This window comes from Botrytis cinerea, chromosome 5 (genome assembly GCF_000143535.2).
Source record: "Botrytis cinerea B05.10 chromosome 5, complete sequence".
Lineage (NCBI taxonomy): Eukaryota > Fungi > Ascomycota > Leotiomycetes > Helotiales > Sclerotiniaceae > Botrytis > Botrytis cinerea.
The window spans coordinates 232,502-245,720 of NC_037314.1; the positions used below are offsets into that span (position 1 = coordinate 232,502).

The following is a 13,219-nucleotide window of genomic DNA, read 5'->3' on the forward strand; positions in this document are numbered from 1 at the left end:
CATTTAAGGCGTTTTTAGCTTTACTCATGCTTCGTGATTCATCCACCACGACTCTTCGAATTTTCTATTTAGGCGAGTCCCGCATACCGCATATACCAGTAAATACAATCATCTCCTTGACGCCAAATGAACAAAATCAACACCAAGTCCTCCTTCGCACTGGTATCAATCTTATCAAGAACCACAAAATCTACGCTGAGAAGGCTGTTTTATTGTCTACACATTAGAAAACCACTCTCAGATTCCAGGTTGTGTTTACACAACATAATTTTCTCTCGATTTCTAAAATCCTCTCTCTCCTATTGTTACATTGCCTTTCAAACCCTCAGAATTTCCTTGGTGATTATTCCATCACCAGAACACTCACCATGTGCCCAAGCTCTTCTCAACCTACCACTACTGCGACGACACAAAAGCCTGCTACATCTACAGCATACCAAATCATCGCAGATCCCGCAAGGCAGAAGAAACGAGATTGTTCGAAATCTACAAAAAAAGATTTGATTTTCGAATATACGATTCATGGTGGACATTCGCTTGAAGAGGGTATCAAGGAGCTGGGAGATGGAACAAGCATGGTTGTTCTTTATAAGCCAGCTAAGCAGGAACGGGAGCAGGAGATGACTGGACAGGTATAGAATATAAGGGGATCCACAAAGATGAGGTGGTGTAGAGATTGTTTGTGGGTGGTGTTTGGGAGTTATAGCAACTATACTGAGTGTCAAGAGGGAAGATAACATTGCTCCTTTCAAACCAGCAGAAAGAATTATGCCCAAGATACAGAATTTGCTGAAAATCATCTGTGGTGGCGATAAAAGTCATATCTTGTGACACCAAGGACGATGAATATGCAAAATGTATACATACCTCGTATAAATCAGCTCAAGCTTTATGCTGAGATTCAAGTAATTTATTCTTGGTCTGTTTGTAAGGCAGTGAAATTATTATGGTACTGTGATGAGCGGCACACCTTATGATTAAGGGATTCTTCTGACTATGATAGACTTGTCTCTCTCGGCATCCTTTGATATCCAGCAAACTAAAGTAACACCCACTTCCTCGTATTCATTTGATTCCCAAATTCTCACGGCAGTATCCCTCTATCCACGAGTATTTACAGCAAAATTGTTTTACTCTCGGAATGTGATTTAGACTTCCATTCACCATCCGAAATAAGTACAGTACACTTGTACGGTTGAAAGGTAAGATCCGGTCCGTATAGCGAGATTAAGCAGTGATAACGCCGGCCAAGTTTGTTCTCCAGCCAAACTTCATACATGCCACACAAAAACCACATTCATATATAACCTCCCTCTTTAGACTGAATGACATCGAAAGTGGGGTTTTCAAATGAGCTCATGTCAAATAAGTTGCAATTGTCATCCCGGCCCACAAGCGACGATCGGCAGCAATTTACCTATAGAATGTTCTATCTCGTATCTACAATAGATAGATCAACTTATCATTTCCCTTTCCACGCAATCGCAAAATAATTTCTCCGCCTTCCTCATCCCGAAAAATCCAGGGACCAAAATCTAGACTCACCAGTTCGTGTTCGCGACCCACTGATTTACATCGTTTACCTGCAATGTGGAGTCGTCGTCTCGGTACTTACGACGTTTCGTAAACATGAAACGCTTACACCTTTAAACAAGATCCACTGATCTACACACTTTCAAATCTCAATGAGAAGTTGAGACAATTAGGGCAAATCAGCCTTGTTTGATGACATACTCATCTACCGGTACACGTAGGGTTTTCGGAGAGATTGAGAGACATTTATTTCTACCCTATATGTGATGACTTGGCGTAGATCTAATCTCATGGGTATTAGGAAACTTTGTGGTACGAGGCGCGCGTCTGTGGAGAAGAAGGTTTGAGTTAGAAGGTTTGAGGTTCCAGAAGATTTAGAAAGGTATGTTTGATGAGCGGATGTTTCCAATCCGGTAATTCGAGGAGATCATTCGAGACTGTGGTCTTATTTCTGACATGTTCGTCATTCGAACCCTCCGAATAGAACTAGAACATTTCCGCGTTCAACATTTATATAGACAGGTGAAGACTATATGATCTGAGACGGAGTGAAAGGGGCCTCGCTTAATCGAGCAGGAAACCCATCCCCCACGATCTACCGTTCTTGGAGGACATCAATGCTACAGTACAGATTTGACGAGTTACAATACACGTGTTGTGCATGGTATTTTCATGCTGCGAGCTACGATGTACAAGTCTCATGTTGTGTATATGCAAAACGGAAGTTTGAAGATTCGTGTCATTATTTCCGTCGGGAGATTGCCGCCGAAAAAAGGCACGTCGCCGTTCCGGAGTCGAACTTGCAGTAAGTAGTACTTGGAGTACATGGAGAAGATGGTGATGGAAGGGTAACATGGGCATTTTGTCGGACCAACACCTGCAAGAACTTGTAGATGTAGCAATTGCAACGTGCCTATCTTATCAATAACTATCTGCAAATTTCCGGGACAGTGGTAGGTCAAATTGTAGGCTTAACATACCTGCAATCTTTATCATGTATCTCAACTGCCTATGGACAATGCTTTTGTAGCGGGTGAGGTTGGGTCGACAAGACCTGTCTCTCGTCCTGATATGTATGCAGCTATTTTCCATTTCGAGTGTTGCGGAAAGGGCTGAAACATCTTGGTATTATCCCATACTCCCATACCTACTTAAATTCTCATGTGGTTGAAATCCCTTCAAAAGACCCATCGCCTCATTTCATATCGAGATTTCCTTGGTCATATGCAATTCAGTTGCATTCGCATACACGATCAAATTTCCTTTTCCGAACCGTACCTGCAGTTATTCACAAAATGCAATCAAAAAACATATTAAACCACGATATGAATTCATCACAATTTACCGCTTTGAGATGAACCATCACTCAATTCGAAACACGATCTCCACTAGACCCCACGCACAAATCGGGTAATCTCTCACAATCTAATCTAACAAACCTTGTGCCAAACAAGGATCTGCAGCCCTGCCGAACATGTCCATTGCCCAATCTCTCGGATCATCTCCGTTCGAGAAGCGCCAGACCTAAAAAGGAGGTAGGGTGCGATAAAAGTGATCTTGTTTTGATTTCGTGATTTTTGAGGAACGTCTGGAATTGGTTATGGGAAATCATTTGGGTAGCTTGTGGCTTGAAGTTATGTAAATTTCAATCTATTTGTTACAAGACCTTGTACCAATTAGGATGTTTATTCTCCAATTAGGTTGTTTGTTATAGTGCTTTGCTTACTTTTTTAAAATTATATAAATTGACTATATCGCGGCTGGTAATATGTGATGAAGAAAGTAAATTTTCCGTCAATATAAAAAGAGTATAGGTGATAACGTATAGATCCTTGAGTAGCCATGAGGAGAAGACGAGAGATCCATGCTCTTCCACCACCATATTCATACTGTAGCAAAACACGTTGACAGATCAACTTTGGAACGGATTTCCTGATGAGGATGTGACACATCCATGGTAGCATCCCGAATGTGAACGTTCCACGATGCACGAAATTGCGGAACCCTGCTAATAAGGCTAATTCGAGCCAGGAGGTCTTTAAATTTGACAGTGCAGGTCGAGACCATGGTCGAAGATTGGCAGATTGGCAGAGTTCCGTTCTTATCGTCTTACCCCTCTTCCAATCCATCGCTAGTTAAGGAGTAAGCAGTGGGCTGAGTTGAAGTACTCTCTAACTCGCGGAAGCCTAGTACATTAGAATATGCACAGTACCTGACCTGTAGCTATTCCTTTTTCTTATTCCTGTCCGCATGATACTGAAAGATATCTGTACGCGCCCATTAATGTATAAACTACTGTACAACTGTAATTACACACACTTTAGTTCAACAAAGTTTAATATACAAGCCGTGCGAATCCCTGCTTACCATTTCCGCGCTGACCATGGTTCGGTTTCCTGCGCGCTGAAACACGCATAATTATATTCGTTACTTCTCAACTGTTTGACTCCAGCCTGTTAGTTAATACTTGCGGCTCTTATTAAACATGGGTATTGACAGCCCATTTCCTCTTCCAGGTCCAGACCAGGATGAAGGTACGCTTTTTGGTTGAAGTGGCTGACTGAGGAAGAAGAAAGTTTTTCCTGCCTTCATTAGGCTGCATGACGCACTTGGCACGATTCTTGTCGCCTGAACACTTTGAATTGGGCGTGGAAGTTGGAACGAAGGATTCTTGAGAAATTGCTTATTTGAATTTGATTTCTCATCTGGGGTGATTTGCATATGTCAAAAGAAATGACACAATGTGCAGGCCAACCCCGTAGGTCCTTCTTTGGTACCTGACTACCTATGATTGATTTCCCACACATCTCAATCTCCCGCCTCGAGACCTAAACCTTATATATACCTGCCCGAATTGGGATATACATCCACCACAAGATTAAGAATCGAAATAAGTATGTACATGCAATGTTGAACCAGCCCTGTGAATTCCAGTGCCGAGATTGAATAGAAATGGCGCTGCTGAGGCACCCAACAAAAAGTTTAAAGGTAAAAAAGAAGACAAAAGGGATCAGTGATACAAGAATTGAATTCCCTGTCAACAGGCAATAAAACTGATATACAGAAAGTATAAAAACAAATGCTCTAGAAAAGAGTTCGACGCGCAGAAGGTAAAATGTAAAGTCAAAGTCAAAGTTAAAAGGCGCGCAAAGTAATGGGTATCTTCTAAACAATCAATATCGAAGGGAAGAATAGAAGAGAAAAATGAACATCTGTATATGGACAAAGCATATTCGATGATGGAAGAATAGAAAAAAGTTGTAAAATCGGTTGTCTTGTGGCTTTGGAGAAATTCGTTGGCGAATAGTATTTCCGTCTAAGTAAATGATCGGCAGGTCTCTGAAACGTGTTTAATTTCTTCCATCGTTTCGCTTACCAGAACGTCGTGCCTCGTCCCCCTCTGTGGTCCTTTCTTCGCGTCCAATCTCCGATATTCCAGAGTAATGACGTTCTCGGTCTCGCTGAGACTGGCTTTGTTGGCTTTGGGTTTGAGAGTGCGCGCGCGGCCTGGAATCGCTTTGTTCGAGCAAAGATGACACAGTATTTGAGCCGCCAGAATGCCTGCGTGGCTCTGCGGGCCTCGAGGCTTGCTCTTGGCTCTGTGAGTGAACTGGTGAAGTTAGGCTTTGAGTACTGAAACCACTTTCGGTGTGTCTATGACGACTCGAAGGGCGGCCGTATGAATCAGCTCCACGCGCTGAAACGTCACTTCGGTTCCTTGAATGCCCACGGCGTCTGCTTGATGGCGTACCCGATACGGAAGATCCTGTCTGCGAGAACGAAGGGGAAGTATATTGTGGCAATGATGTTGGATGCGGGGCTGGTTGTTGCGGCCCTGTCGCTTTTCGTTTCTTCGGTGAAGAAACATGATCTAGTCAAATAATTAGTACAACTAAAATAAAAGATGAATTATAAAAGCTTGCCTGAGGGTGTCGGAGGCTGATGGGTGCTGCTCGTACCTGCTTGTGATGTGGGTGGTTGCCAATGATGAAAGTAAATTGAAGGCGAAGATTGAGGCTCTTGTTGCTGCTGGGCGCTTTGCGATTGTGCTAATGGATGGCCAGATTGCCCTGGTAATATTTGCATATTAGAAGCTGCTGGAGGTGGCTGGATGAGCATTTCTCCTGTATTTAATCTTGGAAGCTGAGAATTTGCTGTTGCTCTAGCTAGGGATCCTGCAGTCTGTCTAGATCTTGAGGCTGGGGACATTTGATAATTGGGAAGAAATCCTGGGCCCGTAGGTCCTATAGGTGTTGAGGGTAAAGTGACAGGAACTGGATGCTGACTTCCAAATACCGGACGAGAGTCTCCACGCTGTAGTTGTTCTGGTGAAGTATGCTGACTTTGTCCAGGCACTAATTGCTGTTGGACTTGATGCTGTTGCAGTTGATGTGCTTGAGCCATGTAGTGTTGGGCCCATTCTAAGCTAGCGTTAGGTAAATTTCCACCCCCCATTCCAGCAAATACCATGGGAATCATATACGGGGGAATTCCTCCCGTCAGGGACGTTCGTAGCATGTCCTGCTCGATTTTTCTTTGCTCCAGCCTCAGTGATTCTTGCCTCGTTTTCTCTTCCTCTTGCTTCCGTTTATCCTCTTCGGCCTTTGCTTGAAGCCAATTTCTCATAGACTCTTCAGCGCCTTGCCATTGTTGAGGTGGAGCTGGTAACTGTAAAGAGCCCGTTGGCTGATTCAATGCCTGGACTACTTGCTGCGGGGGTTGTGGTGGTTGTGGTAATGTCATGGGGGGTAATCCACGATGAGGAGTGGACATGTTTATTGATTTTGTAAGTGCTAAAGAAGGAAGAGATTGTGATGGTGTTGGTAAAGAGACTGAAGAGCTAGTAGTTGTCACCGCCGGGGGGAAACGAGAGCTAGATGGTGGTGTTGGTGGGGAATAGTCATGAAAAGACTTATAGCCGTGGTGGACTGGCTGTTTAATCGTGAGTAACATGTCGGGAAGTAGGCATTCACTGAAGCCAAAATAAGGAAAATGAAAATGTGTGTGAAAGAAAAAGCACCTTTAAAGTGATAACGTTGAGGTGCAAATAGGCAGATGCTAGCACATGGACCAGTCGAACTTTTAAGTAGAACCAGAATCACCCCCCACACTTCTCACCCATAATTGCCAACTCGTACGTTGTAATTGAATGTCTAGGTTCAGCCGTGAGTATCAAGTACTCCAGGTGAATCCGGGATTCGGGATGCTAGTAACCTGTGGGACTGCGGAGCTTAATCTGAGTTCGCGAATCACAGGGCTACGAGTATTGACTCTAGATCTGGAAATTGACTGAAAGGTTCGTTGACTGCAGGGACGATCGTCAGGGAAAAAGTTGGTGTGTACACAAAAGTCGTGTGCTTGTCAAAAAGAAGTACAAGATCGACTGGTTGTGAGCCAGAAGAACGGAGCGGAGAGGCAGGCGTTGAAGAATGATCCCACTAAACGCTCGGTACGGATAGTGATAACAACCTTGGAATAGTCAAGTGAAATTGCCGTTGAGCTCAAGATTGTTTGTATAGTGCGGAATGAAAAAATAAGCAGGGGTAAGTCGAGCTCCGATATTACAAACAGCGAGAATGGTGGGGCAAGTGGGAATCTCGCTTTTCGAGTTTACTGTTTTGACTTTCCATGTCTGTAAAGGGTAACAATAAGTCTCTTGGAAGCACTAAATGAACAAGCTCCCGATCTTTCTTATGGTGTGAATGGACTGATACCTTATCCGAAATGGCAGTGGCAGACTATGAAGATGCGCGTGTGAGAGGGAGGTGCTTGTATTGCCGGTTCACCAAGGCATCTTGGAATACAAAGTGTAATGTGCCAGTGGTCGATTACCAGCTAGGTTTTGGATCCCGAGGCCTGGGGCTGAGATTGGGGTGGAGACGAAGTAGCGAAGTATCTTTATGGACTGGGGAGGTTGTCCATAGGGCCACAGAAGAAACAGTCGAATGCATCAATGGAAGCTTATGCCTGCCAAGGCTAGGGTCTTAAATGGTCAGAGTCCATCTCGGGTGGAATGTGTTCCTGATGAGGGAATTGAGTAATCACAGCATTACGGATATATGTGAGCTAAAAGTTGGTGAGGAGGAAATTCCTCACATCTCAGAGTGATCACCCACTCACCTAGGTATACGTCTGACTAGGCTGCGTAGTCGCTGGTTGAAGGAGGGGCTACTCAAAGCGCGATCACCTACCGCAAGGTTTGCAGGGATAGGGTTGTGGGAGGTGTATGGCCTCTCATCCATTTGAAGTGCGCGATCATATCCAGGATGAAGGCTCTTCACATCACTGGCATTTCAAAACGTAGTTGGTTGGTCTAAATCTTTTAGCGTCCATATGTCAGGTCGCCCCATACTCGATACAATTGCGAGACTGACTTAGCTTCCACATCAATCTCTTACCTTGTATGATTTACAGTTGTAGGGTCTCTATGATCAGGCTTTGATTGGTTGTCTTGAAAGATCTGTATTGATCGTTCATCGGTGGTCGTTAAATCCTGTCTCTTTGAAACACAAGGCAGATCATCAAATTCGACCGGGCCGGGTCTGGACCAACCAAATAGGGTCTCGCTTCAAATAAGCATCAAGTTTTCGCTAAGCTCCGTTATGAAAGGACCACTTCATCTCCCAGACAATCAAATCTGACCTGATAATGATGATGGCGTTCAAGAGAAATGGAATACCTTTTTGTCACTTGTGCTCATTTCAGGATTTGTGAAGAGATTAACTACTGTAGTAGGCGAAACCTTATTACCTCGGTATGTGCCAACTTTGTCTAGAGCTTTCTACTCAATACTTGGTTAGGAGTTAGGAGCTATAAGCCTTGTTAGGTTAGTAGCTGAGTATCACAGAAGAGACTTCTAATTACCAAATATGGAGAATTCCTATTTTCCGACAATGCACTGTCCTGTTTTGTGATGTGCCAGAGCTGTAGGTTCTCGAGTCTCCATTGATTGGCAATCTCCTTATAGTAAAATGGTCAGAGCTTGTTAGTTGGGGGGTACCGCGTCAACACACATAGCAAAAGACTGGTGAGTATCAAAGCTTCGATGCTCGTGTTACTTGATTTCAAGATTTGTTTTCCATTCTAGTATATCTGGATACCTGGTACCTGGTAAATTCCTGTCGAATCTTCCTTAATAGGCACGGTTGAGCTCCCGAGGTCGGCGTTATGTTCAGCTGGTTACATAAAGTAGGGATTTGCAGGCTTCTGTTGTTTCCTTTTTGTTTCTAATAGTAATCATCATTGGCAGGGAAACAACAGCGCGTGGGATTGATGCATATGATTGCATGCTTATTCCTCTGTAGAACAGAAAAATTGCGGAATACAGTAACCAACCCGAAGGTCCTCGACGCAATCAATTTCTCCGAACGGCCAGCATCTCAAAGCATCATTAAATTTTAGAAGATCACGGGTGCTGTGGCTTGGCGCCTGCCAACTTTGTAAGAGATGAAGGGGCGTCGGGTAATTTTTGGTGCTTGAAGCTTGATGCAACATCCCCGAAATACTACGTAGGTACTGGTTAGTCAACCAGCTTTGTCATGCGTCTATATTCTTGCTTTCAAGATTTTTCATGTGTGCATATGTTGATATTAAATCAATCAAATTAATTTCTACACCGTTGGTTCGAGAGAGACACGGATAGAAAAAGGGGTGAGGCGGTGTGTAGTTGTGGAAAAAGAGGTTTGTTCTCGAAAAAAAAAAAGCATAACCGTACGATTACAGCACATGGAATCCCATCTAAGTGTACTAAAACAATTCATTCTATCGATATTGAATGTTCGAGAATATTCTTTTCATGACGCATTTTTTGGGGGCTAATCTCAAACATTACCAAAGTACGTTGGATGTGTTAAATGAATGACCGAAACCTCGGAAGTTACCGAAACCAGAACCAAGATGAAGTTTTAATGAGCCGTGTTATTAAAGCATTAAAGTTTGAGGTCTATCAAAATTACTTCGAGTTTTAGGAAGATTTCCAAATTGAGACATTAGAGGTTCTCAAACACCCGTTCAATACCCTGTGTCCCATGAACCTGGTTGACGCTTTCCTCGTCCCTTTTAGTCCTTGCTATCCTTTCTTTCTTCTGTGCTTATGAGACTGCTACTGCGAAGGGACGGTTATGCATAGAACTCGAGCCTCCAAAAGGTCAAAGTGCCAGTCTAATTGAAGTGATCTCAGCCTCCCCGATCATGTATAAAACCGTGCCGCTGACGAGATAGGTCGGTCGGTCTTTTCCTTTATTGTTCGAACTCTTGATTGCAGCATACATCCATACGCTCACACATTGCTATCGTATTGGTCTTAAATACTTCGTACACTGACATAGTCCTTGGAATTGAGTTCAAAAAAGCCCAAGCTGCGATGCCTAGATTGGGAGGTGTAGAATTCCCTTACTATTCGACTCAAGTAAAGCTTGAGCGGATCATTCCACGTTTGCACCTATCGATATCCAGCCAAGCAAGTACTCTTCTAGCGGAGTTGGACATGCAGACTCCATTAGCTATTTTTGACCAAACCTCTTTGATGCTGTCAGTCCGCTCCGTCACGTGCGAAAGATGATGTAGATTGAGAATATCTAATTTTCGTATGAAATGCTGCAGATCTCGGTGGGAATCATACGATTCTAGACAGTGTAGATCTTCTTGAATCATACGATTTTTCTGGCGTTTTATATTAAAAATCGGGACAGAAACCCACAATGAGAAAGTTTTTACTCATTACCTAGGTATTTATACTCATGATTACTGCCCAAAAGAAACACATTCGGAACGGGGAACGAGTTGTTCGGAGATCTACAAGTTTGCAACTCTAGGCGAAAGCCCGTGCCCGATTTATCACAACCGACACCATTTGACAGGCCATCCGATAAGCATTGCGCATCCTCGCCAGATAGCATTGTGTCGATCATTCTCTCGCCTTGTACTCGTAACGTTTTAACTTTGAGTTTGAAGATCCTTAGATGTGGCGAATCATCGAGCCATCTCTGCATCTTTGGGGCCGATCAGATACCAAATGCATTTTAGCTGCAATTCGGAGACGCCAGTGACTTCCTATACAGTCCAATACGATTTTGATACGATACACATCCACGGCTACATCTCTGCCTCATTCGGTCATTTCCCCATGCGGAAACCCCGCTTCGGTTGACATAAAATGGGGGCACGTAGAAGGATTGACACCCCTCCAGCCGCCAAAGGAAAAGAGAGCTCGTGTGCCTGAGGACTTCAAATGCTGATTTGTTGCCCTGACATTTCCACATTAATTGGCGGATATGTTTAGAAATACTCTATCGCTAACCACGATGGATCCCGGTAGGTTAAATGTGAACACCGGTCGAACCATCAATGTTCATGAACAATCTCACGCCAACATGAAACCATACCTTCAGGTAACCTCAAAAATCCACATTCAGCCTTGAACGATGACGATCATCTTACCACTTCCAGAACGAGCGATGTGGTCGTCTAACGATGCCTTGGATGTTAGTCACAAATTGTTCATGCGCCACTCAATGCCGGTCACGGAAGTCCTTAGGGAAGAGTGCGAACGGACGTTGCCCCGGAAAATTTCCAGGTGACCGGTGCCCTAAGCTGCCATGACGCCGCCATGAGTCAGCCATGTGCTTGGAAAACGCGTGGAGCCTAGTGGCTCAGTGACTAGATAGCTCTGAGATCGGCACTGTCATTCAGTCTAATGCCACCAGTTTCCGCGTCAAAAGCCTCAATAGCTGAGCCCCAAAAGATTGCGTCTGCCATTTCCAATCGAGTCATGTTCTCCACGAAGCCTACATCTACCCTCTCCGAAATTTTTAAAGTCCATGTTTTGAGAACAGCAATTACTGCTCACGAATCGAAGCTCGATTCATACTCTCCACCTTTACAAGCACGTCTTCTTGGCTCCCATGCGCTTGTATCTACATTGATGAAAAAAAGGCAAAAGTTTGCAACTAGTGTGAAAGAATAGCACAAGTCAATCGAATCTACAACCATTCGCTTCAGATGCTCAGTCACAACAAAGTTTTCAGTTGTAGCTGGAATACGAGTGCGGTATAATTGACATCATTACTATACAAGTACTCCATCTTCTAAAGACTCTGGGGCTGATGGAATCTCATGGATAGTATATCTAGCGGAGGTGAAATCCTCAACTGTTCATTCTTCTTGCGTTTCAAGATATTATGCTTTCCCGCACTAAATCCCAAAGCGTTCTGTGAACGGCGAGGAAGGTGAAATTGCTAGTTAGCCTCATGTTTTAGTCTAGCTAGCTAATCAACGACGGGTAAAGGGTGTTTCTCCTCCACTGCTTCTAAAAAGACTACTCACAAGCACAAAACCCATGTGGGTATCTTCCATCTCCGAAGTTTCCTCTGCCACACTCAGCGCAAATTCTACGACCAAAAACAATTGATGGGTTAGAGGGAGGTACTCCAATACCATCTGTCCAAAACCATTCGTGCAAATTGCCTTTTATCTCTATTAACTTCATGCCCACCTTTTTGCCCACTTATCTCCATTTCCATTTTCCATCCCCCAGTATTCCACAAGAAGATCAGCGAGATTCTCATAACTCAACGTACATCCACAACACCAATCCAAAAGTTTAGCCACAATCCCATCAAGGAATATACAGCAACCATGTGCTCAAACATTGAAGTAGCATTTGCTAATAACAGTAAAGCATGATATTTCAGTGCATCTCTAAGTTCTCTGTTTTTCAATTGGCGTCATGAATGCTATACAGCAGTTGCCAAAATAAATTTATGGTACGAATATCTTCGCCAATAGCACTAGTAGCTCGATATTATTCCATCGTGTTTTTCTGTATACTAGAACATGATAGAAGTTTCAATTAAACTATAGAAATCCATCATACCAATAATTACAAGAATCCCCGACAAAATCTCCCATGCCGCCATCCCCCCATACTCTATAATGCTCATCCCACAACAGAGAAGAAACTAACAATATTTTCCTCTATTGTCTACTACAACACCAGAATCACATACCTTTCTTGTTTAGGCTTACTTGATTGCCATGGTTGTCTCCATTTGACTTGTACACCTGCCACCTGCCACACATTATAGCCTCACATAGCATTTTAAATAGATGTCAAGCTTATTCGTAATATTTCATTTCACAATCTTTCAGAACTCAAAGACGCGCACTGAGATTAATGAGGGAGGCTGACACGGATTGCGCATATTGGCGCTCACGATATATTCCTATCCACGCAGCCCAGAAATACAGCCAGAGCTATATTTCCCTTTGCGCCTAAATGAATATTCATATTTTGACGTGTAAATCACTTTTCTTTTATTTGGATACGGAGACGATGAAGTAGTAATAGTATGAATGTTCCTCAAAGACAAAATGAATTATTCCTCAGCGGAATTGGATTGAATAATGAAAGTCTAGGTGTATCTATTTGGTGATAACTTCAATGCTTGATGCGAACGTTGAGCATTCTTGCGGTACAATTATACATAAACACACACATTCACTTCCTACCTCTTCACAGGGGGGGGGGTATTTGTATGAGATCCTCTTTGCGGGGAATAGAAATCAATCAGAATGCTCGGTCAGTAACCATAATCTCATCAAGATGATATCCTTCATCGCCTTCTCTTCACCAGAGCACAAGTTTCCAATTCACAACACACAGAACCCTCCCCACTACGTCCTAATC

At 43.4% G+C, this 13,219-nt stretch overlaps 2 protein-coding genes across 3 annotated transcripts; one reads left to right on the forward strand and one right to left on the reverse strand.

Moving 5' to 3' along the window:
- The first annotated feature begins 118 nt into the window (after window positions 1–118).
- Window positions 119–885, forward strand: BCIN_05g00610 (hypothetical protein). Its single transcript, XM_001551976.2, has one exon. The coding sequence runs from the start codon at window positions 369–371 to the stop codon at window positions 636–638; it is 270 nt and encodes an 89-aa protein (XP_001552026.1). The 5' UTR covers window positions 119–368; the 3' UTR covers window positions 639–885.
- A 3,258-nt stretch (window positions 886–4,143) lies between these two features.
- Window positions 4,144–6,653, reverse strand: BCIN_05g00620 (hypothetical protein). Of its 2 annotated transcripts, none has more exons than XM_024692797.1 (2): window positions 5,493–6,653; window positions 4,144–5,404 (listed from the first exon to the last, which is right to left on the reverse strand). In XM_024692797.1, exons 1-2 carry the CDS (start codon window positions 6,484–6,486, stop codon window positions 4,884–4,886), a joined length of 1,515 nt encoding a protein of 504 aa, XP_024548579.1. In that variant the 5' UTR covers window positions 6,487–6,653; the 3' UTR covers window positions 4,144–4,883. The 2 variants fall into 2 exon arrangements, with proteins under 2 accessions (XP_024548579.1, XP_024548580.1); XM_024692798.1 differs by having other exon boundaries at window positions 5,457–6,653.
- Window positions 6,654–13,219: the final 6,566 nt, after the last annotated feature.